This window comes from Dendronephthya gigantea, unplaced genomic scaffold, assembly GCF_004324835.1.
Source record: "Dendronephthya gigantea isolate DGI-Jeju-01 unplaced genomic scaffold, DenGig_1.0 000035F, whole genome shotgun sequence".
NCBI lineage: Eukaryota > Metazoa > Cnidaria > Anthozoa > Malacalcyonacea > Nephtheidae > Dendronephthya > Dendronephthya gigantea.
The window spans coordinates 991,537-1,015,644 of record NW_021163045.1 but is presented as its reverse complement, the minus strand read 5'-3'; the positions used below and the strand labels follow the sequence as shown (position 1 = coordinate 1,015,644).

At 36.3% G+C, this 24,108-nt stretch overlaps 4 protein-coding genes across 5 annotated transcripts; 1 reads left to right on the top strand and 3 right to left on the bottom strand.

Annotated features, from left to right (window-relative positions):
* Window positions 1-297: 297 nt before the first annotated feature.
* Window positions 298-5,235, bottom strand: LOC114525672 (fumarylacetoacetase-like). The gene is made up of 13 exons (XM_028547077.1): window positions 5,065-5,235; window positions 4,836-4,946; window positions 3,806-3,892; window positions 3,581-3,665; window positions 3,307-3,397; window positions 3,088-3,185; window positions 2,889-2,941; window positions 2,696-2,749; window positions 2,195-2,240; window positions 1,840-1,970; window positions 1,656-1,731; window positions 1,348-1,496; window positions 298-632 (listed from the first exon to the last, which is right to left on the bottom strand). Exons 1-13 carry the CDS (start codon window positions 5,143-5,145, stop codon window positions 435-437), a joined length of 1,260 nt encoding a protein of 419 aa, XP_028402878.1. The 5' UTR covers window positions 5,146-5,235; the 3' UTR covers window positions 298-434.
* Window positions 5,236-8,225: 2,990 nt separating this feature from the next.
* LOC114525739 (TGF-beta receptor type-1-like) lies at window positions 8,226-12,378 on the top strand. Its single transcript, XM_028547159.1, has 7 exons — window positions 8,226-8,312; window positions 8,878-9,111; window positions 9,408-9,626; window positions 9,741-9,995; window positions 10,882-11,100; window positions 11,274-11,407; window positions 11,561-12,378. The coding sequence occupies exons 1-7, from the start codon at window positions 8,249-8,251 to the stop codon at window positions 11,684-11,686; spliced, it is 1,251 nt and encodes a 416-aa protein (XP_028402960.1). The 5' UTR covers window positions 8,226-8,248; the 3' UTR covers window positions 11,687-12,378.
* Window positions 12,379-12,798: 420 nt separating this feature from the next.
* On the bottom strand, window positions 12,799-16,128 carry LOC114525724 (diphthine--ammonia ligase-like). Of its 2 annotated transcripts, none has more exons than XM_028547142.1 (9): window positions 16,051-16,128; window positions 15,782-15,876; window positions 15,037-15,221; window positions 14,766-14,839; window positions 14,283-14,401; window positions 14,081-14,145; window positions 13,867-13,958; window positions 13,462-13,560; window positions 12,799-13,135 (listed from the first exon to the last, which is right to left on the bottom strand). In XM_028547142.1, exons 2-8 carry the CDS (start codon window positions 15,849-15,851, stop codon window positions 13,467-13,469), a joined length of 699 nt encoding a protein of 232 aa, XP_028402943.1. In that variant the 5' UTR covers window positions 15,852-15,876; window positions 16,051-16,128; the 3' UTR covers window positions 12,799-13,135; window positions 13,462-13,466. The 2 variants fall into 2 exon arrangements, with proteins under 2 accessions (XP_028402943.1, XP_028402942.1); XM_028547141.1 differs by having other exon boundaries at window positions 15,956-16,064.
* Window positions 16,129-16,609: 481 nt separating this feature from the next.
* Window positions 16,610-23,650, bottom strand: LOC114525722 (actin-related protein 3). Its single transcript, XM_028547140.1, has 16 exons — window positions 23,448-23,650; window positions 22,497-22,552; window positions 22,318-22,392; window positions 21,893-21,942; window positions 21,554-21,595; window positions 21,388-21,456; window positions 21,265-21,310; window positions 20,800-20,849; window positions 20,166-20,273; window positions 19,832-19,975; window positions 19,088-19,198; window positions 18,874-18,936; window positions 18,314-18,406; window positions 17,814-17,939; window positions 17,291-17,374; window positions 16,610-17,133 (listed from the first exon to the last, which is right to left on the bottom strand). The coding sequence occupies exons 1-16, from the start codon at window positions 23,495-23,497 to the stop codon at window positions 17,038-17,040; spliced, it is 1,263 nt and encodes a 420-aa protein (XP_028402941.1). The 5' UTR covers window positions 23,498-23,650; the 3' UTR covers window positions 16,610-17,037.
* Window positions 23,651-24,108: the final 458 nt, after the last annotated feature.

Sequence of the window (24,108 nt, the reverse complement as noted above, 5' to 3'; positions counted from 1 at the left end):
TCAGAATGCGCACCGTTTTTCATCAAATCTCCATTTACAAACAGAGCAAAAATGGTGTGAAATATTCAGAATATCAGTACATGATATTTTGAGAAATACAGCAGTTCGAATGTCAACAAAGCGTTTGTTCACATTACGGACTGAACACACCACCACTGTCTCTTGTAACCCGGTGTGAACACCAGATTAGTATTCAAACCTTAAACCCTGAATGTAATATGCTCGGAGATTTCATTTATTGCAATTCAATGACTCATATTCGCACTTTAAAAACACAAGATCCACCAACAATATCTCGAATAATTTTATTACCTATTCGCATATAACTTTCAGTTGAGTTTTAAATAACCAGTCAGTCGCAAAATCGCGGCTTTTGAAAGCCTTTCTGACTGTGGATCTCTCACGTTTTATATAATCACACTATTCATCGTACCTCAAGGGAAGTTCAAAGCAGGCAGGATTTTTCCTTCACAACTTCCAAAACCAATCACGTACCCATCTCCTTGCGCATGCGCACTCATCACGACCTCGTCGCCATCTTGTAAGAATTTTCGTTCGACCCCCGGAGCGAGTGGGATCGTCTTTGATCCACGCCAAGACAACTCCAACATCGAGCCGTAAGATTCTGGAGTCTGGAAAGTATATTAAAACGATTATCAATGAAAGATGATCTACACTGATCCAGTTCAGTTTAGCTTTCCTCCTGTAGTAATACTTAAGAGACGTTCTTCCTAAAGGTCCAGTAAGGATCATCTCTTTTTGATCTTGTGTTACTGCAGGAGGAAACCTAAACTAAACTAACTTTATTTATACTGGATAGCTCTATCAGTTCTAAAGTGTTCTTCCTAGAGGTCCAGTAAGGATCATCATCTCTTATTGATCTAGTGTTACTACAGGGGGAAACCTAAACTAAACTAACTTTATTTATACTGGATAGCTCTATCAGTTCTAAAGTGTTCTTCCTAGAGATCCAGTAAGGATTATCTCTTATTGATCCATTGTTACTACAGGAGGAAACCTAAACTAAACTAACTTTATTGATAACTCTATCAGTTGTAAACTGTTCTTCCCAGAGGATCAGTAAGGATCAGTTCAGAACTGATAGAGCTATCCAGAATGAAAGCCAGGTTCTTTTCATTCATTGCAAAACAAATTTCCAAGCCGATTACAACAAATTCTCCAGCATTGGATAAAATTACTGCACCACACGACACTACTCGCAGCGAGCTCGTGCGTATTGGTCTTTCACAGGTACGTTACACTATGATACAAATCATAGCGTGCTTTTCCGTATGCCGAACTTAATTTGTAATACTTTTACAACGCTTTAATCTGGCCAATACTCACCGGTCCACTGATGGTTCCAGACGCCATGAGGTCACCAGGGCGGGCGTTACACCCTGTCACGGTGTGATGAGCCAACTGCTGTTTTGCTGTCCAGTACAGGTTCTTCATATTTGACCTGCAAACCACAGCGGGCTTGTCCATTCCTTCAGCTAGATAAACGACACATATCGCTTTAGCATAGCATAGGAAATACCACCCTACTTCAGCTGAAGTGACAGTGACAATTCACACGTAATTTGCGCATTGTTTGGAGTTGGCTAAATATACTTCAGACTCTTTCATTTCAGACTTCTAGCTTTTACTCTTACCTTTAATTCCAACTTCCAAGTCAACATTCAGGGAATATGGATCAGAATGTCGCAAATATGGCAGTGGCTGTGGATCCTGACAAAGAAATAGCAGTGTCAGTATAACTTTATTCAAACTAGTATGTATACCCAAAGTTACATGGGGTTTCCATACAATAGTATCAGTGTGCACCATCTGTCTCACCTGAACTGGGTTAGCAACCATAAATGGCTGTAAAGCTTCCATGCTGACCACCCATGGGGAGATGGTTGTGCAGAAGTTCTTGGCCAAGAAGGGACCAAGTGGAACGTATTCCCATTTTTGAATATCTCTGGCTGTACAATAAAAAATATTACCAGTGAGCTCAATATGAAACTGGAAGGCTAACTATAGTGATAACATGCCTGAAGCTGAAATGATCATTTTGAATTCAGCTGAAATACTTTAGCCCAAACATTCAGCTCTATATCAAAATTTTGAACCAATATGAGAAATTTCTATTCGGCATGGGCATTTTATAGACTTTGGCAAAATAATTAAGATTTTGATGGAAACTCACCACTCCAGTCGTTCATAATAACCATTCCAAAAATATGTTCATGGGCCTAAAATGGATTTATAAAATAGAAATTAAGGGAAAAAAAACAGTGTTCATTTTTTATTTCTCTACTCATTGTTAAAAATATTATTTAACACACTCACAAACAGGATTTCCTAAAAGGTTTAAACATATAATTACCCTGATCTTATCTACATATACCCTGAAGTTCAACTTTTGTTAAAATTAAGATTAGAATCTAAGTATCAGCTTGTTTGAGCATAAATTATATTATATATTTAAACATAGTATTTGCTTATAAAGCATTGAGTATCGTAAGTGATATTTGAACATAAATTAAATGCTGAAAGTGGTTCAGTACTTAGAACAAATTAGGATATAGTCAATATACAATTATGATTTGGTTTGGTCTTTAAGTGATCATTTGTCTCCACCTTCATAAATTGTTCAAATCCACAATCAAAATTAATTTATAATCAAAGTATTTTGTTTTACAATTACCTTTTGGACAGGGATTGGTTCTCCCTGGTTGTTCGCAGGCCCAACAAAAAATGCCTGGGGGACAAATAATATTAGCAAAGTCAAAAATATGGTCAGTCTAAACACTACTGTTTTAATTATAGTACACAACCTTTAAAACTTAACACGTACAAAATTCTAAATTCTCCATTATGGACATTTTATGACAACTCACCATTTCCAACTCAAAGTCTAAAATTTTACAAGGTCCAAAAACAGGAGGTTTATCTAAAGGAAGATGTTGAACACATCAGATTAAAAAGTCAATGAATGTTCAATCAATTGTATTGCAATTATCTTATTAAATATACATTCAATTGGATAGTTAATGCAGAACTATTTATAATTGTTCCAATAAAGACTAATTCACTTACCATCAACCATCCTGGATTGTCCCACAGGTCGCCTGACAGGAGTTCCTGATATGACAACTGAGGAAGCCCGACCATGGTAGCCAACTGGCAAATGCAGCCTTAAAAAAGAAGTTTTGTAAGTTAGAAAAAATCTTTTCATAGAAAAAAGGTATTTCATGGTCAGTACCTTCTTTTATTGGGTTATATGACATATGATACAGCAAACAATATTCAAATTACCAATTGGGAAGAAGAGCATTTTCTTTTCCTCTGAACAGAGTACCAATATTTGTAGCATGTTCTCGAGATGAGTAAAAGTCAGTATAGTCACCTGTTGAAAAAAGCCATTTCTTTGACAAATGTCCATCAGGTTTTTGTTATAATTACTGGTTAATGAATATACTTTAATAGTCTATTGGCCAATGAGTTGGGTAGAAGGTGGTTTATAAAAGTTTGTCAGTTGATATAACATATTGCTTTTGCAATTGCTATGATTCAAAACTCTTTCATTTACCTATATTAGCAGGAAGGTGCATAGTCACTTCATTTCTAGGAATAAGGCACTTGGATTGCAGCTCTGCATTATCTCTTAACACACCCTAAAACCAGAAAAGCCATTATTCCAATAGGTTGATCACAATTGTCTATGTGGAACAGCTTAGATCCATTTCATCACCTGAATGGCATATTTAGTGCATATATGAGGGTTGTATACGGCTATATATGCGGCCATTTGTACCTGATCTTTTGACAGAATGGACTGCAATGTTTGACGTGTTTCATGCCATGCTGCTGAACCAAGACTCATGAGTTTATTCAATGTGGCCTGTAGGAAACAACAATAATACTGCATATGAGTACACTGAAACAATGTATAAGTCAAAATAAATTACAATAGCAGTAAAAGTAGTAGTAATAGTAGTAAAAGTAGTAATAGTAGTAATACTAGCAGTAATAGTAGTAATACTATCAGTAATAGTAGTAATACTAGCAGTAATAGTAGTAATACTAGCAGTAATAGTAGTAATACTAGCAGTAATAGTAGTAATACTAGTAGTAATAGTAGTTAGTATAGTAATAGTAGTTAGTATAGTAATAGTAGTTAGTAGTAATAGTAGTAGTAATTGCAGTGTAGATTTGAGTTGTTAACCAATAGAGTGTTTTCATATAGGTACTTCCAATTCATATCATGCTGCAATAGTTGGTATTGTACTCAAGATTTACAATTCAGATTTAACTGGAGTTGTACCTAAGACATATTAAATTAACCAAAATTTATCAAATGCCTTTGGGTTTTTTTTAAATATGATTTTTTTTAACAAATGGATATTATAACAGACTTGGGGACATAACAAAAGCTCTAGACTAAGCTTTATGAAAAAAAAATAAACAGTTCGGGGCTGCATGACCAGCACCTTGATATTTCTATGGGATATTTTAGCCATGATCTTACATTTGAAATGTAAGCAAATGTTACATGCAAACTGCTAAAATTCTTGCTCAAAATTAGCTGGGTCAAAATATCAGTGGACATGCTTCAAGGATCAGACTGGCAGGAAGATTTCTCACATCACATCACATGCCTAGGGGCATTTAAACCCACCCCACCATGTCCACACCTCCAGCCTTCCCCTAGCTCAAAAATGGATTTCAAATTAGTGAAAGTAATTCAAAATTAATAGATTTGCAACCAAGAATACTAATCCCACATTAAACTCTGACGAATTATGGAAAATTAATCAACTTTCACTTCCAACAAAGTCGCATACCTCTTCAAATACATGTTGTTGTGATTGCATAACCGGTCCATTGAAAAGATGTTTGATTGCTTTCAAGTCCAGCACATATTCACCTATTGCAACACCAATACGATGGGTATTCTGTAAAAGTTACGAGAGACAAGATATAGAACATAATTTGACAATAAAAAGCAAATTGTACATTGCAAATGTACATATATTGAGAAATACTTCGTATACAGCACTCTTTCCAACTTACATCGCTGGATGTGGAGAATACGCCATAAGGCAGATTTTGAATGGGAAAATGTGAATCAGGAGCCACAGTAATGAAAGACATTTCGAATTTTAGTGTTAAAATTCGAAACTCTTATAGGACGAAATTCCAACAAGAACAATAATTAGCAATTTAGCAAATCTCCACGTGTTCTTCTCGTGTATGGAATTTATAAAAAAGGCCACAGCGGACCCAAAACAGGAAATGTTAAAAAATGGGGAAAATAACCTCCTTTTGGTATGGGGGGAGGGGGTGCTCATCTGTCGAATTATTGTATGAAAGGCTGCGCCCAACCTAAAAAGGGGAAAGTCGAAACAAGGACTAAGCCACAGGAAAAAAGGGTAAGAGGAACCTTCAAATCGCCCTCTATAATCCAACTCTCATCCTTAAGGTTTTCGATACAAATCCTACGCCTAATCCTCTCCGTCTTCCCCTTAATCCGATTTAGTTAGAGTAATAAATCGGAAGTACGTCAGGGCATAGCCCACCCTAGCATTTTTCTCCCCGAGAGGCAAACGTAACACTATATCGCTTTTCCTGTGCGGCGGACACCGAAATATTCTGTTTATTTTCTCAACTCGGTCGGACGGTTTCTAACTGGGAATCTATATAAGAGGATCTCTTTGCGATTTGACCAAGATACCGTGGGAGAAGATACTGTAAACTTTATAAGCTTTGAACAAAGCAAAAATGGCAAACGATCGTTGGTTTTATGCCGCATTGATTGTTGTTACAAGTGCCCTCATGAGAAGCGAAGGTGCGTGTGCTATTAAAAACATCGTTTGTTTTAATGTCATAGGATTGTCACGATATTAAAAAAATGTACACTAAGTTCAAAGAATACACTATTCATTCATGCTGAATAGTTTGCCGTCTGTTTTTATCTATGAGTTGTACGTTTCGTTTAAATGAAGAAGGTAGATTTATCGCCATGATCATACGATGGACCGTAAATTGATATCAAATGTTCTGTGTAAGATGCTTCAAGCAAAAACGCAAAAATAACTGTTTATGCAATATCCAGAAAGGAGAACATTGCAAACGTATCTGCATTAAAGAGAAACTTGGAAACTAGAGTTCCTGAGCGGGAAAGTCGGGGAATTAGTCTTTATAAAAGCAGTACGAACTAAGAGGCATTTTGTATAAACAAGGGATAATTTTTTTGGAAAGAGTCACGGAATCTTATTGAAAGTCCTCATGTATAGCCTAGATATTACTACGCAGTCGATTTGTAAGACCCAGAGGTTTGGCCTCAAGGCAAACTACGAAGGTTTGCGGCTTATTGTGCAAGGCACAGCTTTCTGCCTTGGAAAAACTGCGTGAAGCAAAACATTGCCGTCCGCTCGACATTCTTGTCTTTAAAAATCGCTATAAGGCATGCGCCGCCACATACTATATCGGTATATTACCGGCCTTTTTTGTACAATTGTTTGCTAAGATATCATCAAAACATGTTCAGTATAATGTACAAAGAAATGTGAAAGTATTTGCTCTCGTGCGATGAAAACAACGGCAAGGATTGAACAGACCGATACAATACAAGAGGACATTTGTTTGACATTAATATGTATTCATGATTTTGCCGATAATGTCCGTGGAACTAAAATTGTGTTGCAATTGTCGTTATTATTAAGTACTTTTTTTAAATCGAACTAGTTCATACGATATTTAAACAAATTCTGGTAATTTGAATATCCTAAAAATGTTTTGTTTGTTTGCCGTATGTCGAGGTCTCTCAAAAGCCATCGTGTGATTCTTGTTTTTGCGGTTTTTCCCAAGTACAGTTCTTTGGACCTTTTGACTAGATCTGCGCCTTTGATAGATCACAACTTGGGTAAAATGATGGACGTTTTATGCACTAATGAATATTTTCAAAAAGATTTGATCAATATATGTGAATTTTTTCAAACGGGCGTTTGTGGTTTCAGAAGTGCTGGTATTCATCTAGGACAGGTATTACAGGCTAAGAAAACAATTCTTTGAAGGAAACTGTGAGAATAGGAAATGAGGTTCATCGGGGAATTATGACATGGGGGTCAGGAAATATATCAGGATTATAATCTACAAGTGGCCATGTGATTGATATAGGTCTGCTTAGGTCTGCTCAATGGTATTCAATTGTTGTACATAAAAGTTTAGCACTATAGTAAATATTGTTTTTAGCCTCCAGGCTAATCTGCAAAAAAGGTCTTTATTTTTGCTTTTCCTGTGGTATTGAAATGATATTTGAGCTGGGCATTTTCATTCAAATTCATTTATCCCAAAAACCATGCATGCCCAGTTTTCTATAGGGCTGATGATCTGGTTGATAAGCTAATGATAGACCCAGTGTTTCACGCCCTTCCAGAAAATATGATAATTTGGCTATTGAATTTCATTTCTGACATCCACTAACCCCAATTATGTCATAATCAGGGAAACCTTGCTCTATGCCAAGTAAGGAACTTTCTGGAAAGCATATTATTAAGATATAAGCTATAAACATGGGTGCAACTGGGTGTTCAAAATTCTCATCCTTATCTAACATCAGATTACACAAACCCTCTTCAGTCCAGTGTTGAGATTCAGATTATTAATGAAAATATTTGCCAAAGTCAAAGCTCCTTTTATATGACAGAATTCCCTAATGCAAATATTGTGTTAACCCTTGTGAATGGGGGTATTTAAGAAATCTGATATGGTGATGCAAATCAATCAAAAGCTGGTTTTAGATTTATTATTCAAATGGTCTGTTGATGTATGCTGTTATAATTGTTTCAAATTGTTTACGAAAAATTGAAAGTACTAAAAATAGCAGATATTTATCATAGCAACAAGGGCTAACTCACCAACTACCAATGCATACACACCTGATTCTTTTATGCTATGCTCCTGTCAACTGAGCCATGTTTTTACTAGTTGTAGAATTAATGAATTTAATTTTTTTTACCTGCAATGAATTTTTTTTATCTGCATTTATAGCTATAATGAAGCCAAAGGGTGAAAAACTTGTATGTCAAAGCTCATTCACAAAAAGTGGCAAATGTGAAACGAAACTTTCGTGTTATATGTACCTGACGAATAGGAATAAGGATAAGCCCCACCTTGGTTGCGTTGACAATGATAATTCGCACCTATTCATGTGTAATGCTGTTCCCATTTTATTGGCAAATGCTGTAATGAGGATATGTGCAATGCCAAATTGAACCTGACCTTCACTTTTACAGAGCCTACAACTAAAGTACACCCCAGTAAGTTGTTTTTTGCATATTGTGTTTTTAATAGCATTTTTTACTACCAACATCTCAGTAATACCTTTCTGATACCTCTGACACCTCAATACAACACAATCCTCTCTTAAGGTCACTTACTAATACAGGCAACCACCTAATACTCAAATGGACACCTCTTTGTTACACACAGATCCCCAATACAAACAGCTTGCTAATACAGACATCTTACTAACACAGACACCTCCCTTATATAAACACCTTTTTAATATATTATAGACACATGTTTAATGTGAACACCTCTACTGTACAGACACCCCTGTAATAGGAACACTCCTCTCTAATACATACACTGTATAAAGAATCTTCTTTCATATAAACAACTCTCTAATGAAAAGGCACACTTCCAATACCAGTGCCTCTCCAATTAGCACACCCTTTTTCAATACACTCCTCTCTAATGCACACACTTCCTTGATATGAAGTTCCCACTCAATACAAAACAAATTTCCCAAGGTGTATCCTCCAAGTTTAGGAGAAGTTTGTCTTGCCCTTATTTATTGTAATATAAACCTTTTCGTTTCAGCTGAGCAGATGACAAAGGTGGTATATATTGGTTATGGTCGTACTGTGATCATCGCTATATGCATCTCTGCACCAGTCTGCCTGATTACTCTTGCTGTCATGCTTTTTATCTACCTAAGAGACAGACGTTTATCTATGCTTCACAAAAATCTTATCGAAAGTGATTTAGAAGTTGGGGAGAACAAAATGCCTGAATCTATCCAGGAAATTATCGAATATGATCAAACATATTCAGGTTGGTTTGAGATTTCCTGCCTAATACTCTTATTAAGACTATAATACTCTTATTCCTGAGATTTAAAATCATGCCAAATTCACTTCTGTAATTTTTAGTGCAAATTCCCAAGGCTTTTCACGTAATTCATACCGTACCATAGCATACCATAGCATACCATACCATAGCATACCATACCATACCATACCATACCAAGTTATTTGAAGCCCATCCCTCGTGATGTAGAAACATAGAAAAGGTTGCATATACAGTAACATTACCTACGATAACGTTTTTCATCTAACTTGGTTACATAGGAAGCGGTTCAGGTCTTCCGTTGTTGATCCAAAGGACAATTGCGAGACAAGTCGTTTTGCACGATTGCATCGGAAAAGGACGCTACGGCGAAGTGTATCGTGGAAAATGGCGAGGCGAGGATGTCGCCGTGAAAATATTCTCCACTCGAGACGAATGCTCGTGGCGACGAGAGACGGAAATTTACCAGACGGTCATGTTGAGACACGAAAACATCCTAGGTTGGTTAATTCACGTTTTTTTTAAACTTCGCTCATTTAACTATTGGATTGTTTTGCCTCATTAATTTTGCTTCATATATGCTCTAGTTAAAGATTTCTCGCGTTTTTTCCTAGGATTCATCGCTGCCGACAACAAGGACAACGGTACATGGACTCAGCTGTGGCTGGTGACTGATTACCACAAAAATGGTTCGCTTTGCGACTATCTTACCAACGTGAAAGAACTGAATGTCAACTCTATGCTGAACATGGCGATTTCCGTTGCCTCGGGACTTACTCATCTCCACATGGAAGTTCGTGGAACTAAAGGAAAACCTGCCATCGCCCACAGAGATTTGAAGAGCCGCAATATCTTGGTGAAAAATGACGGTAAATTCCTGCTACTGTACGTAGCTACTCCTTGCATTTGTAACGGAAAACTTCTGTATGGCACATTTGAGTATTTAAGAATATGCGAAAAACATCCTTGTCCTGTGTCTGTTTCAGTCATATCCAATCATCAAAATATTCAATTATCTTTTCATTGTTTTGAAATAGATCGATGTTCTCTTCTATAGGTCGTGAACCCAGTGATGATAAAATTCCTTTATCTTTTCATTATTTTTATATCAATGTTTTCCATATCGTTCAGTCATGATCCATTATGCCAGTTATGATCCAATCATCAAAATATTCAGTTATCTTTTCATTATTTTGAAATATATCAATGTTCTCTAGGTTATAATCGAGTGATGACGAAACTCCTTTGTCTTTTCATTATTTTTATATCAATGTTTTCCATATCGTTCAGCCATCATGGCAGTTAATCATTTATGATCCAATCATCAAAATATTCAATTATCTTTTCATGATTTTGAAATATATCGATGTTCTCTAGGTTATAATCGAGTGATGACGAAACTCCTTTATCTTTTCATTATTTTTATATCAATGTTTTCCATATCGTTCAGTCATGATCCATCATGCCAATTATGATCCAATCATCAAAATATTCACTTATCTTTTCATGATTTTGAAATATATCGATGTTCTCTAGGTTATAATCGAGTGATGACGAAACTTCTTTATCTTTTCATTATTTTTAAGCGTTTTCCGCACTAATTGTGTCTTTCTCTTTAATTTTGTAACTACACTTTTAAAACACCCATTTTCAACTGTAATGAAAAAGTCCTCAATGTTCCATACCGCATCCCATTCACTCAGTATATTTCCGACTAACTTTCATAATCGAGCAAATGTGTATTGTTTTTCAAAGGCTCGTGCTGTATTGCCGACCTGGGTCTTGCAGTATTTTACGATGCTGGCAGCGACTCATTTGACCTGCCTTCCGGCAGCCGTGTTGGAACGAAACGTTACATGGCGCCAGAAATTCTGGACGACACAGAACCAAAGACTTTCCACGAATTCAAAAAGATCGATATCTATGCCATGGGATTGGTTCTTTGGGAGATTGCAAGGCGATGCGCCTTCTCAGGTATGGAAATGATCGTTTATCCTTTCATATATTGTGAAGTTTGTAGCACATTGTCTTCACAACTCTATCACAACTCAGTCATAATCTTCACAATTCTATCTCAGAAGATCTTTATTTTCTTCCGCGGAATCGAACGTTGCGTGATTTTTAGACCGTTGCGTATATTTCCACAGGTAACCCGAGCGAAGAGTATCAGCTGCCGTTCTACGAGAAAGTTCAGTCTGATCCCAGCATTGAAGAAATGAAGGAGACTGTTTGTGTCGAGAAATTCCGACCGGAGACTCCGAAGACATGGGAACAAAATCCGGTAAGATACGTGCGGATAATCGTATCGGTGTTTCTGTCTATTGCATGCGTAAATTGTTACACCATCGTGGGCCAAAATTTCCAAGAAAATCGCACTAGACTTGAGATGAACATATAATAATGTACACCAACACATTTTTGTCTATTGCCACAGGTCATGAAGGGGATTGGCAAGGTTATGAAAGAATGTTGGTATGAATGCAATGCCGCCCGACTTCCAGCTCTGCGAGTGAAGAAGACTCTGATCAATCTGAGATCCAACGACCCAGTGGATGTATAAAATGAGACGGAGAAAGCCGTCGCTTGAGCGAAAGAGGATATATGTCGACATTATACTTCGCCGTCTTTTAAAGTGAACTTGATGAAGATTTAAGCGCGTGGCTGTGTTTCAAGAATGGTGGTATTTTTGAAGAGAGAGAGACTTTCTGAACAAAACAATGCAAATACTATTGACCAAGTCATATTAACCATACCCAATGTCATATAGGAAATAGTTTTAACAGTGGCGTAGATTTGGGAGAGCTAACTCAGCCAAAACTGGGCAACCAAGGTTGCTAATGAAATACATGATCCCGAGATGTATGATAGAAATCGTACATGGATATAGGCGAAGCCTTAAAACTTTCCCCCCTATCCTAATATTTACGCCACTGAGTTTTCAGGGCACCCTAGTAGCAATTTTCGCTTGTATTTACTGCATTTAGGAAACTAAATGTATCGTTGCACCCGCCCCAGTTAGAAACCAATAGAGAGAGAGAGAGGTGTTCAAGTGTATATATTATATATAGGTATTTTTTGAACGTTACATATATAAATTAGCTGCTATGTGTACGGGCCAAGGGGAAGTCGCGCCTGAATGTCTTTAAAAAATGATTCCCAGTCGTAATGTGAACAAACGCCTTGTTTACATTTTGGACTATTAAGGCTTCTTAAAATACGAAAAAGGTGGTTTTAAACAAGTCTTTTTCCAAGGGTATACCACTACTTGTACGTCATTCCTTTTCAGGTTTTTTTGAACATTTCAACATTGAAAATCACCTTTATTGCTTTAATAGGCTTTTTACGCACTGGGACACCGAGCCCTTTACGACAAATACCAAGTCCAAGCTTACAAAAGGTCAGAAGGCAAATTTTTAAGACGTGAGCGCTTCGTAATATTCATTGCCGTACTGCTAGTTAGTATTTTGTTTCTTAATGTCTCTGGAAGTAGTTATATTTTTCTGTTTCGAATTTATGTCAGAACTATATAGTTCTTAGAACTAAACATAATCGCAAAATTATATTGATGTATAGTATTAAACATTTCAAACACTGCTATCGTAACCAATTTAATTTCGCAAAGAATTGTTTTTTTGAATCTAATCTATGACTATGTAGTTTTTCGGTTTGACAGGCCCCTGCGCATGCGACGAATTGTGGCAACACCAGTTTAACAGCCTCGTTTTGAGAACATGATTAGTCCAGTTATATTCTTTATCGTATAACTGCACAAAGAGCATCGATTTTGCACAAGTATCATTACTTAAAACTTATTTTAAACACACAAAGACTTACTTTCCATTTACTCTGTCGTGGCTGTCTTACTAACTTAGTTGAGTGCACAGAGTCACTTCCACTTTCAAAACTTTCATTTACACCCTTTCTTGCATGGGAACCATGGCAGAGACTTCACCAAACAATTTGCAACCATATATGGCTACAATATCATCCTTTCAAGTGTCATTTTAACCTTGATAAAAAAAATCAACCACATTAGATTTGTACATATAGATAAGATTTAGTTTTAAGTGTAATTTTGTTACAAGGATGTGGTTTCACACTTTCACTGCTAGTTTGGATAAGTTCTTAATTGCCCATTGTTCGAAGTTGGATTTGAGTGGAGTAAAAAATCGAAGTTAACCTTGGGTTAAGCTAACCAGGTTTTGAACAACTGGCCCCAATAATTTTTAAACAATCTGCAATGTGTTCTCTGTATAGTATCATCTGGGACCAGAGACTCTGATCTAGAACCAGACTATTTCTTGCTTATGATGACATAATGTAAATTAATTCTACCTGAATTAAGTTTTGTTTTCCAGGTGCATCGTTTTAAACTTTAAATAACCAACTGGAGCGAAAGCATCATCAGAGTGAATTACTACATCTTGTGAATCGCTGGAGAAATGAAATAAAATTTAAGACTTTTATTGAGAAGAGTTTAGGACGTTTATTGCAATATAGACAGCTTGCAAAATCCTTGAAATGTATGCTGTCATGACCATTTTTGTGACCGACTGCTGTGCAACAAGTATTTTATTATATCCTTAAAAAATATCAAGGGAGAAAATCATATGTGTTGCATTTGTGTGAGGTTTGTACACCTTTGTCTTTTACCATTCAGCCAATAATTTAAAAATTTAAAACAGTAAATCGAAAAGCAAATATCCTACTAGCTATAACTTGGCTTGACACTTCACTTACATCACAATTCTTTTCTTAAATAATGGACAGTCCAGTGTAAATGTTTCATATTCCCCGCCCTCACCACAAACGTTGCAATCAAACTTCTCATTCTAGAATTTAAATCATTTGTAAACAAAATAGTTTATGTCAAATGTCAATACTTACAAAAAACAAGATGTACGTCTCACAATATGCCAGGTGAAATATTTAAGTCCAGATTGAGCAGACTTACAATTTTAAGAAGGTGAGAATGCATTTCAGATATGGTTTTTCCAAGATGTTTATTGGGCTCTAAACCTGCAAAACCAAGTGTCAGAATTAGAAATAGATGGCAGAACAGGGGGTGTGTGTACTCTTTTCTTAAACAACAGTCTCTGTTAGACTTCATAGAGGTCATAAGATAGTAGAGTCAACCCAAAATATGTTTCACCTACCCATTGTGGCAACTTTAATGATAATGGCATTAATTTGTGAATCAATCATCTCTTTGAGAAGCTTTTTCTGATCTCTCTCCCAAAGATAGGCCAAAGAGATTAGACCCAGACGTGAACACCTGAATTACAAAAATAAAACCCATTAAATATTGCTGGCATTTTCTTTCTTTTGCTACCAAGTACTCTATAAATTTTCTTTTAGGGAATGAGTACTGTCATGCAGCTATCATACATACATGCAGAGGGCTATTTTCAAAATGAAAACTATAATCATACAATTCCTATCACACATCTTAAGATACCAAAAGGCATTCTAAAGAAAACCCTTTAGAAAGTCCCTGGCTTTGTTGCGTTTGCAACACTACAATTTATCCACTGAGAAAAAATGCAACTCATAGGTGCTCAAACCGAAGCAAAACTTGCAATTCCAGTGTTGATATATTGAGAGCTTTATGATTTAGTTTCATGATTGAAGAAACTTACACATTTTCAACTCTGACTTTTTGGTAATTAGATAATATTGCACCAGATGAAACACCCTCGATATGGACTTCAGCCTAAAAAATCAATATGGAAAAAAAAACAGTTGGTGAAGCGAACTTTTGCACATTCAATTAATGATCATTTCAGTTCATTCACATAGCAAGTGTAAAAGGTAGTCTTCATCTTCAGACAAATTGAGTTGACTTTAAAGAAATATTTACAGATGGCAAACTTTGTCAGTTTTCCAAAGCACAGATACTCCATTACTTACCATAACCTCTTTTAGCAGCTCATACAAGTCTTCAACTTCATCTTCATTATTGACGATGTAATCTTTGCCCTGTTCAACAGCTCTTCCTTGAATTGTACGTCGAAACAAGGGCAAGTCCATGGCCTTGGAGTAAAGCTTTATTGCATCATGACCAACAGTTTGATACATGTAGCTGTCCATCTCATCTGGCAATACAAATTGCATTAAAACAATGAAGTTCTGTCACAAAAAGGCATTCTTTTATTTAATTTCTCTAAACTTTGATCCAGGGGAGCCAGTTTTGAGGAACTAATACACAATCTTTTGTCCTTCCCAAGAGATCCTGACCATGCACCTAAAAAAATTTCCAATATCCCCACTTAATGAAAAACAAGAATCTCAAGTTCAATAGAGACTTCCCCATTCACAATACTCCCATTGCTTATAATGCTCCCATTAGTCCTAAACCCCTGAAGCTCGTTATGGAGAATATGACATACACCATGCAATGCTTGTGAGCTTAGAGCAGTTCAAAAATTTAGACACAAAATGGGTAGATTGAAAATTGCAACACATGCTGAGGTTTATTTAAACACGATCGACGGGTCACCATCTTTAAAGGGACAAACACGTGTGTGCATGTTGTAAACAAATAAAACAATTGTAACATCAAACGATGTGCACTGAGATATGTACATAACGTGATCGAACTATTCAAGCAAACCATACTTCGTAAGGAAGTGTAACCTCTACGCTATAAACACACCTGTATTTTGCGGCGGTTTTAGGTTAGCTAACGCTACTATTTCGTGGCCATGAGCAACACATTGCATCATGTTGTAGCAACTGTCCTTCCCACCGCTATAAAAACGAAATAAAACATATCTAAGAGCTAGAAATAGGCCGAACAATCCAGCATAAGATAGGGAGAGATGTTTACCTCACTAGCGCGACGACTTTCATAACTTAAGAGGGGGAAAATCGCAACGAAAAAACGTGAAAAGAAATCACATTTTAGCAAGAAATTGAAAATACCTCCATTACACCACGTGACCACTGTCGTCCCAGTTCTTTTTCGGTTGACACGTAACGAAACGATCCAAACAAAACGAACGCTTTGAACACGAACGTTAAACGGGGTGAGTTCTTCTCATAGCCAGTAAAGGCCAGTACTATTTTACACTTTTCACAATTTTTGCTTAGATTCTAGATCAGATAACCCTTTCTTTTTTAGATGGATGTGAACGATTGGATAAGTTACGGATGTTCAAATATGGGCACTTATTTATCAGAGAAATGAGAGCACTCGTAACTCTTCGCTCGTTTACATCTATCAAAAGACGAGTATCGCAGCAAAGCTAAGTAAATTTCCTGGTTTCTATATTAGAGATATTAGCAATCTGAATTGATCAAAATCTTAATTGTAAACCTAGCCTTACACTAACACTAACAATAAAGGATTATTAGATTAAGGATCAGATTTGTGGATTCTAGACAAAGATTAAGTAATAAATGGCTTTACTTCAAAAATATCTTCATAACAATTACAAAACACTTTTAATCGTACTGTGTCGTACATTACATTTACAGTTGAAAGACTGGCAGTTGTTATAATGATAAATAGTGCTGATCACTGAAATTAAATCGTTCTAAGCTACATTAGCCGTCTTGAAACAACAGCTAGTACAAATTTCGAATTCTATGCTGCTATCGATTTAAAACGAATTTTAAAAAAAACGACCTTAAAAACACGAACAAACACTATTTTGAAACTGCCAATTTTTCAACAGTAATACAGTACAGCACCACCTAAAAGTAACCGCGTTTTTGGTGAACACGTTACAACCATAAAGTAGGTTGCTTCTGTGTGGTACTGTACAGGCCAGATAGTCTTTAATTACCAAATTTTAATCACGTGGCACGAACAACTGTCTGACATTAATATTTCGCGGTGGATTTTATCATATAGCAATGTGTATCTAAGTTGAATTCATATTAACTGGCATTTACAACATTCTGGCTCTAACTCATGACGCCAAATACGGGGTTATGACGGCAAATACTTGGCCCGATTTCGTCGTATTGGGCTTTCGTGTGACATACAGAATAGAATTCAGGCTGTAAAATAAAAGTTGTGTACTTGTTAATAACAGAATAAAGGTTATACTCCTTTTTGACTATTAATATACTTGTTTTAATGTATTAAAACGACTATAAGCTAAAAGGTTTGCACTAACTACCTTTCAGATGAGTTAAAATGTTTTCAAATACTTACAGTCGAAGCAAGCATACTACCACCAAACCAGACTGCATATCGCTGCATGTGATGAGTAATTACTTGGACATCCACTGGTTTAGGCTAAAACGAAGTAAAAAATTAGTACAACAATTTAGGGTACACAGCGAAGATAAGGTATGGTAAGGTTTATCTAAGTTATGGTATATATACTTTGGTATGGTATGGTTTGTCAAGTTATGCGATGGTATGGTATGGTATGGTATGGCATGGTATAATATGATGCGGTATGGTATAGTAAACTGTATTCTATGGTACTGTACGCTATAATAAGATTACTAAGATTTGATATGTTAAGGTATGTGCTATTCTTTGGTGTGCTAAGCCATGCTATGGTATGGTATGGTAAGCTATTGTAAGGTATCCATGATGTGGCATGGCTATGCTATGGTAAGACACACCGCATTCTAGAGTAAGGTACGGATATTCCAATATAAGAGTACTGTATTCTATCGTAAGCTATAGTATATTGAGTTGCAAGGGAAATCTTTATAATCCCTACCTTTATACGTCCACCACTCAGTTGCTCGCTTAACTTGAGACGAGAATCAACAACTCTCTTCACATCGCGCTGGAGACGACGGCCAAAATCTCGGAACATTGTAGAACCACCAGACAACACGATATTCTTGAAAAACAAATACAGCTGGTCAAAACCTACTGTCTAACCTTCGCGCACACTTAAAATTGTACTCAAACACGGGCAATTTTAGGGCGATTGAAAAACCCACTAACGCGATAGTGCTACCCGCGATTGTCCATAGAAATATCCATGAACAGCGTAGAAATAACGTAATGTTCGAGTTCTGCGTTGTTGGCAATATCAGAAGATGTTATTTCCAACCGTAGGATACAACTCGGAGTTGATATAGCACAAACAAAACGAGAATAATTGGCAAAAGATCCACAATTATTCCTCTGCCGCTGTGCTTGATCAAAATAAACACTATATAAGTACTCATGCAGTGCATGCCGAAACACTCTACAAAGTACAGTACCAACCTTATACAATGGTCTTCTGACATCGATTGGACAGTTTTGGATAACGGTGTCCACGATTTCTGAGATTGGTGTTGTGAAATCAGGATTGGAGAACTAATGGAATAACAATCAACGACATTATTTAACAGGTACTTCTATTATTTAATCGTATTTTCCTTAGGGGAGTAAGGGAAGGGGAGTACCCCCTCCCTGTTGGAAGATTTAAACCTCCCCACAAAGATTCAGAATAAATAACTTCATACTGTGATTTTAACAATCCACAGCATTTTGAAGTATTTCTCTATGGTGGGAGAGGGAGGGAAGGGGCACTCTCGTTTAGACAAATCTTAAACTCTACAGGGGAAAATGGAGGCGCAACCCCGAACGCAAAATTCAAGTACCTACTAGAAAAATCAGAATACTAATTCCAATTTAATTGGCAATGGTGGTGAAATCCAGGGGGAATCTAGGGGGCTAACCCTATACCAGACACAATCCTACACCTGCTTTCCCCCACTACACACAGTAAAAGCAAGCAACACAACCGGTCCATAGATCACTCTTTTGCGTTAGAACCTCACCTCTGGATGGAAAAAGATTTCTGGTCCTAAAAATCTTTCATAACCAACATCGACGGAGAATTTCTAAAATAACAAAAGTACGCAATGAAAGTCATAACTTTGCTATGGGCACTGCTATAATCTTACTCCCCTTAAGTAGGGACTCAGATGGTATATTTTCAAGACTTAAATCCGATCAAAAATTGTGTTTCTCTTATGCATGCATATTACTGACCTGTTTATTGACAGAGTTCATTCCCTCAAATTTCTTCATCCACTTGTCGGGGTCTGCATCGTATTTGGCAAATTCCTTGGCGACATCAGGACAGATGTATCCCCAGCGTTCCTACGAAGTAATGCAATAGCGTTGTAATGTATCTGACTGGGTACAATAAAGGTTTTAGTCGGACCTACATCAGACACTAACGCCTGTATTCTAAAAGCTCACTCACACTCAAACTCATTGAGTGGGAGATCTTAATCTTCTCATAACGTTTCAATGGCGGTATTTTCAGCCGAACAGGGGCTTGATTTTCAGTGATTTATCTTATATCTTTTCATCTATTCAGAGAGAACTTTCTTATTGATCAGCATTAACGAAATTTATATGTCACACTCGATGAGTATGAGTGAGCTTTTTGAATACAGGCGTAAGTCAGCAATGTCTCAGTCATGTGTTGTTGGTAATACTGGAACGTGGTACTCCCAACCGTAGGATACGACTGAAACTTCATGTAGCACAAGCTTACGCGAATAATAGGACAGGATTCCACAATTATTCTTCTGCCGCTGTGCAATAGGAAACATGATCATGCTATAACACATTTCATAACGCATGTAAAGGCTTTTTTTAGCAATTGCAAACGAGCGAAGAGTTTTGAATGCTTGGATGCATAAGTGCCCTCATTTGAACATCCGTAACTGGTCCACTCGTTCGCATCCATCAACAGGTGCTCCTACATATAGCTGTAGTATGTACCTTTATAGTCTTAGCTGTATCCAGAGACTGTTCTGGTGGGATTCCAATCTCTCGCTCTCTCAAGATCTGTTGTACAAAGTATGTGATGTCTCGTCCAGCAATGGGAATATGCTTGATACAGCTGCCAATGACATAGCCCTCAGCCTATGCAAGAGAAATGGTTTAAACCAGTGTGAAAATTGTTAAGAATTATTCTTACTCTTGAGAAACATAGCCCTATGTATTTTACTTTTTTTGGAGACAAATCCTTATCTTAACTTCATTATTAGAATAAACACTAATATTAAAGCGTATTGCCAAACAAAAAGTCTTGAAAAATTAGTTTTGAACCTACCACTGGTATCACATGGGTGACACCATCGCCAGAGTCAATGACGGTACCAGTCAGAGTTCTTTCACCAACTTGACGGGAAGTCCAGGATGCAGCCAAAGCAAGCACAGCCTAGATTTGGTGATAAATGAAAGGAATTACACTAAATAACAACATGACTACCACCACTCATAAATTATGCAATCAACCATGTACACTCTTTAACGGTTCAATCTTTACTCAATATGTCTGTTGCAGCGGTTTGATTTGTATAATGTGATTGTCAGCACATTACAACCGTAGATACAACTGCATTTTAATATAGCACAACAAAAACGGAAATAAATTTGTATGAAGGCAAATTTCTTTCCCTGCCTGTCGTGCGAAATATCGAAAAAAAATCCTTGTCTTTAGGTGGAACCTTGCTGGTTCTTGTAAGCTTGATTAACACTAGTTAAGATTTAGTTTTAACCAACTGGTGTTTGCTTTAAAACTTTGAATGTTCAACTTTTTTCAGGTCTCTCAAAGTTATATACAAGATTAGAAACCAGTGTAACATTTGAACTGTAGATCTTAGTTTATATACCACAAGGGACTGCTGCCTGGCAAATATCAGAGAATAATGTAGATGCAAATCTGGTAAACAAAGTGGTCTTACTTGTACTGCGATGTATAAACCAGGGACATTGAAAGATTCAAACATGATTTCTATAAGGAATAAAAACAAACAACCTTATGCACTTGAAAAAAGTTATATCCCAATTATATATTAAAATCGATCAGGAAAGAGTGCAAGAGGTGCAGGGGATACCGGCCCTAGACAATTTTACACCCGCTAACAGAATTCAGATTTCCCTGAAAAATATAACCCTTAGAAAGATGAGTCTGCCTTTACTATATTTGACTGAGCCTGTGGCATGAAGACTATTCCAGACTCATAAACATAGAAATGTTAGGATGTAGTGAATACTCTTCTGCCTCTAAACTTTGGACCTGGGTGTCACTACTATAGTAACAGTGGAAAAACATGAGATTCTCATCACTGGGTATACAGCATGTCACAGGTAAACTAAATAAAACCATTATGATAACTTCTCCATTATTATAACATGGTTTTAATTACCAGCAGTGTATTCTCTGTTTTCAGGAGTATTTAAAGGTGGCTCAGTCTATAAAAGAAGATTTACATTTTAACAATAAACTCAAAATATGTATACTTATTACAATGTAGAAAAGCCAAAGTTACCAGTAAGAAATAATGGTCTTCTGGTTCAGCACGAAGATACTTGAATATACACTGTTCCCAAAATCTCTCCTAAAAATAGGTAATTGAAAAACTTGATGAATATTTGAATCAAGAAATTGAGGTTTTGTTGTAAAAGTTCGTGAAAAACTTAAAATGAATAACACACCATCAGATCCCAATCTTCCACGATGCCATGACGAATTGGCCACTACAAATACAAAATTTATTGAGATAAAAATCAATATTAAATCAATATATTAGTACTTCTAGATTTTAACCAATAAATTACCAATGCGCATAGACCTTACGCAGAATTGCATTTTGTATAGCATAAATGTTTGTAAAAAGCAATAGAGGTTTTTCATGGCGGCCATTCCTGTGGTCAACTTCAAAGTTCCCACAAGGAACATGCATACATTAATAAAGGCGGGACTTTGAAGTTGACCACAAAGATAGCAGCCATGAAAACCTTTATAGACAACAGTTAAATAATGGGTATACAAACCTTTGTGCTGTATTGTGGCTTTTCAATTGCTTCATCTCCAATATAAAAATCTAAACCAAGTAGAGATACACTTTATCAATGTACTCTATGTTCTCTCTCTTTGCAAAGACAGATATGGAAGAAATAAATCAGGCTAAACATGCAGTTATTAATACATCTCAAAAATAAAATAATTTCACTTTAAAAATACAGTTTAATAAAATGATAAAGTTGCAAGAAATCCCAATAAACAGGATTTCAATTCCATCATTAGTCAAAGCTTATGATTCTAACAGGATATTACATTTATTTTTATGTCAATTAAATTCGCCTCAACTTCATAGATTTTTATGAAATCAAAATTTAACTGTACATCTTGGAAAGAAAATGAATTCAAACAATAGCCAATTTTTTTCTTTAGCAAAAATAATTTTTTCCACACATACCAAGATCTTCAACACCCTTTGTTGTTCTTCGTTGACTTTTGTCACCAATTTTGGCAGTTTCCTTTATGGCTATGGCTAAAAATTGAATTTTGCTCTTGTATTCAATCTGTTTATTCAATCTGTTTATTCAATCTGTTCATTCAAAAACATTCAAAATTCCATTGCATCTCACAACTTACCTGATGGCATAATAAACTGTGGTTCAGTGTTACCAGCATAACCCATTTTTGTATACCTAAATTTTGTATTTGAAACAAATTAGAACATTAGCCTTGGATTGGAGATAATCTACCTGGCAACAGCTCATGATCTCATTAAGACATTTTATCACAAATTAGCTGCTAATTAAAGGGGAATTTAGTCACTTTTAATTTGTATATAAGCGGTATGTATCTACTCAAGGGCAAATTTGGACCATGAATACTACATTATGGAGGCATGTTGTGTTTTTTAATCTTCAATATTATATCAACACACATATCAACACACATGCACTTTAACGTCATTTCGTAGCCCCCTTCCCCAAATTAAGACCATGCCTTGCCACCGCTAATTATAGTCTTCAGCCAGCAGCAATGTTTTCAGTGTATTTCGTAAAGTTGGAAAAAGTTTTGGGAACAGAAATATGCTTGAAATATCACTTATATTATGCTCACTTTCATATGTCAAACCTTGAAGTGTACACATTGAGTTTTTGAGAAGGGTTCGGCCAATAAAATCTGAGTCCTGAGGCAATTAAAATGTTTTGTAGGAAAACAAAGCAAAATTACTTTTTCTCCAGGACTATCTGCTATTGCAATGGCAATAGATATATCTAGTTGTTTTGGTATATTAATTAATAAATTGACTACACGGAACGTGTTAATAGAAAAATTCAGTAAACATAAACTAGTTGTCTGGACTTTGGGGTGTTTCGGCCTTTGCAAGAATCGCTAAGTTTATAGGTGTTATATACAAAAATACACGCAGAAACTACAGTTGAAAAAGCTACAGCACTTGAAATACATATTATATATCGCAACAAACAGCTGGAAAACATGCTATGCAAGCACGCAAAGCAAGAAATAAACTTTTAGGGAGTTCATTATACCCCCGGAACTTGGCAAAATGAACAAGAGCATTTGACTTACCCAGTTCCATTGTCGATAACACAAGCAGGAAGCCTGCCCTGAATAGACATAGTGGTTGAAGAATTCTGTCGGCTTATAACTCTGTGTTCTTATTGAAAATAGCGTTGTTTTTCGTGAGATATAAAGGTTGAAACTTCGAGGTTATCACAGGCGGAAGCCAGACAGCAAGATGGCGACCAGGACGATTGGGGAGGATCCGGAGCACTGCATTCTGGGTAGACAAATATGGCCTCCAATCCTCGCGAAGACTCAAACATTTCCTTTCAAATTTAACTGTAATTAAATCCAATTAAAGTCATTTTTAAGCGTTCCTTTTTAAGTACCCTTAGAGAAGGAAGTGCGCTTTGGAACATACTTTAAACAACGGGCAAATGGGCAATCTTTCGTTCCTTTCATTGTTTATTTTCGCACGAATTAAGAGTTGTCAAAAAAACTAGACCTAGTTCTCTCACTCGTTTCAGTTTTAAGACTTTTTATTTCTGAAAGAGAAAAGTGAAACGATTTTCTTACCTTATAAAGTAATCGCTCCTTAGGATTGTTTATATAAATGTCAGCACATATTAGTCGTCTAAGAAAGAATGCTCAAAACTATTTGAATTAGTACATTTTAAAAAAGTACGACGAAAGTGAATGTTTGCCTTGATACATTTTGAGGAAGTTT

What these genes read in the sequence shown, in the direction of transcription:
- LOC114525724 (XM_028547141.1), bottom strand. Translation starts at nt 15,978, where the DNA reads ATGAAAGTCGTCGCGCTAGTGAG. An exon ending in ATTCTCACCTTCTTAAAATT is followed by an intron (nt 13,959 to 14,080) that starts GTAAGTCTGCTC and finishes TTTAAATTCTAG; the next exon opens with AATGAGAAGTTTGATTGCAA. An exon ending in TTTAAGAAAAGAATTGTGAT is followed by an intron (nt 13,561 to 13,866) that starts GTAAGTGAAGTG and finishes TCATTTCTCCAG; the next exon opens with CGATTCACAAGATGTAGTAA.
- LOC114525739 (XM_028547159.1), top strand. Translation starts at nt 8,249, where the DNA reads ATGTGCAATGCCAAATTGAACCTGACCTTCACTTTTACAGAGCCTACA. An exon ending in ATATGATCAAACATATTCAG is followed by an intron (nt 9,112 to 9,407) that starts GTTGGTTTGAGA and finishes TTGGTTACATAG; the next exon opens with GAAGCGGTTCAGGTCTTCCG. An exon ending in TATCTTGGTGAAAAATGACG is followed by an intron (nt 9,996 to 10,881) that starts GTAAATTCCTGC and finishes TGTTTTTCAAAG; the next exon opens with GCTCGTGCTGTATTGCCGAC.
- LOC114525722 (XM_028547140.1), bottom strand. Translation starts at nt 23,497, where the DNA reads ATGTCTATTCAGGGCAGGCTTCCTGCTTGTGTTATCGACAATGGAACT. An exon ending in TGAGTGGTGGACGTATAAAG is followed by an intron (nt 17,375 to 17,813) that starts GTAGGGATTATA and finishes ACTTCGTTTTAG; the next exon opens with CCTAAACCAGTGGATGTCCA. An exon ending in GTAGTATGCTTGCTTCGACT is followed by an intron (nt 17,134 to 17,290) that starts GTAAGTATTTGA and finishes TTTATTTTACAG; the next exon opens with CCTGAATTCTATTCTGTATG.
- LOC114525672 (XM_028547077.1), bottom strand. Translation starts at nt 5,145, where the DNA reads ATGTCTTTCATTACTGTGGCTCCTGATTCACATTTTCCCATTCAAAAT. An exon ending in ACAATCCAGGATGGTTGATG is followed by an intron (nt 2,942 to 3,087) that starts GTAAGTGAATTA and finishes ATCTTCCTTTAG; the next exon opens with ATAAACCTCCTGTTTTTGGA. An exon ending in AACCAATCCCTGTCCAAAAG is followed by an intron (nt 2,241 to 2,695) that starts GTAATTGTAAAA and finishes AATCCATTTTAG; the next exon opens with GCCCATGAACATATTTTTGG.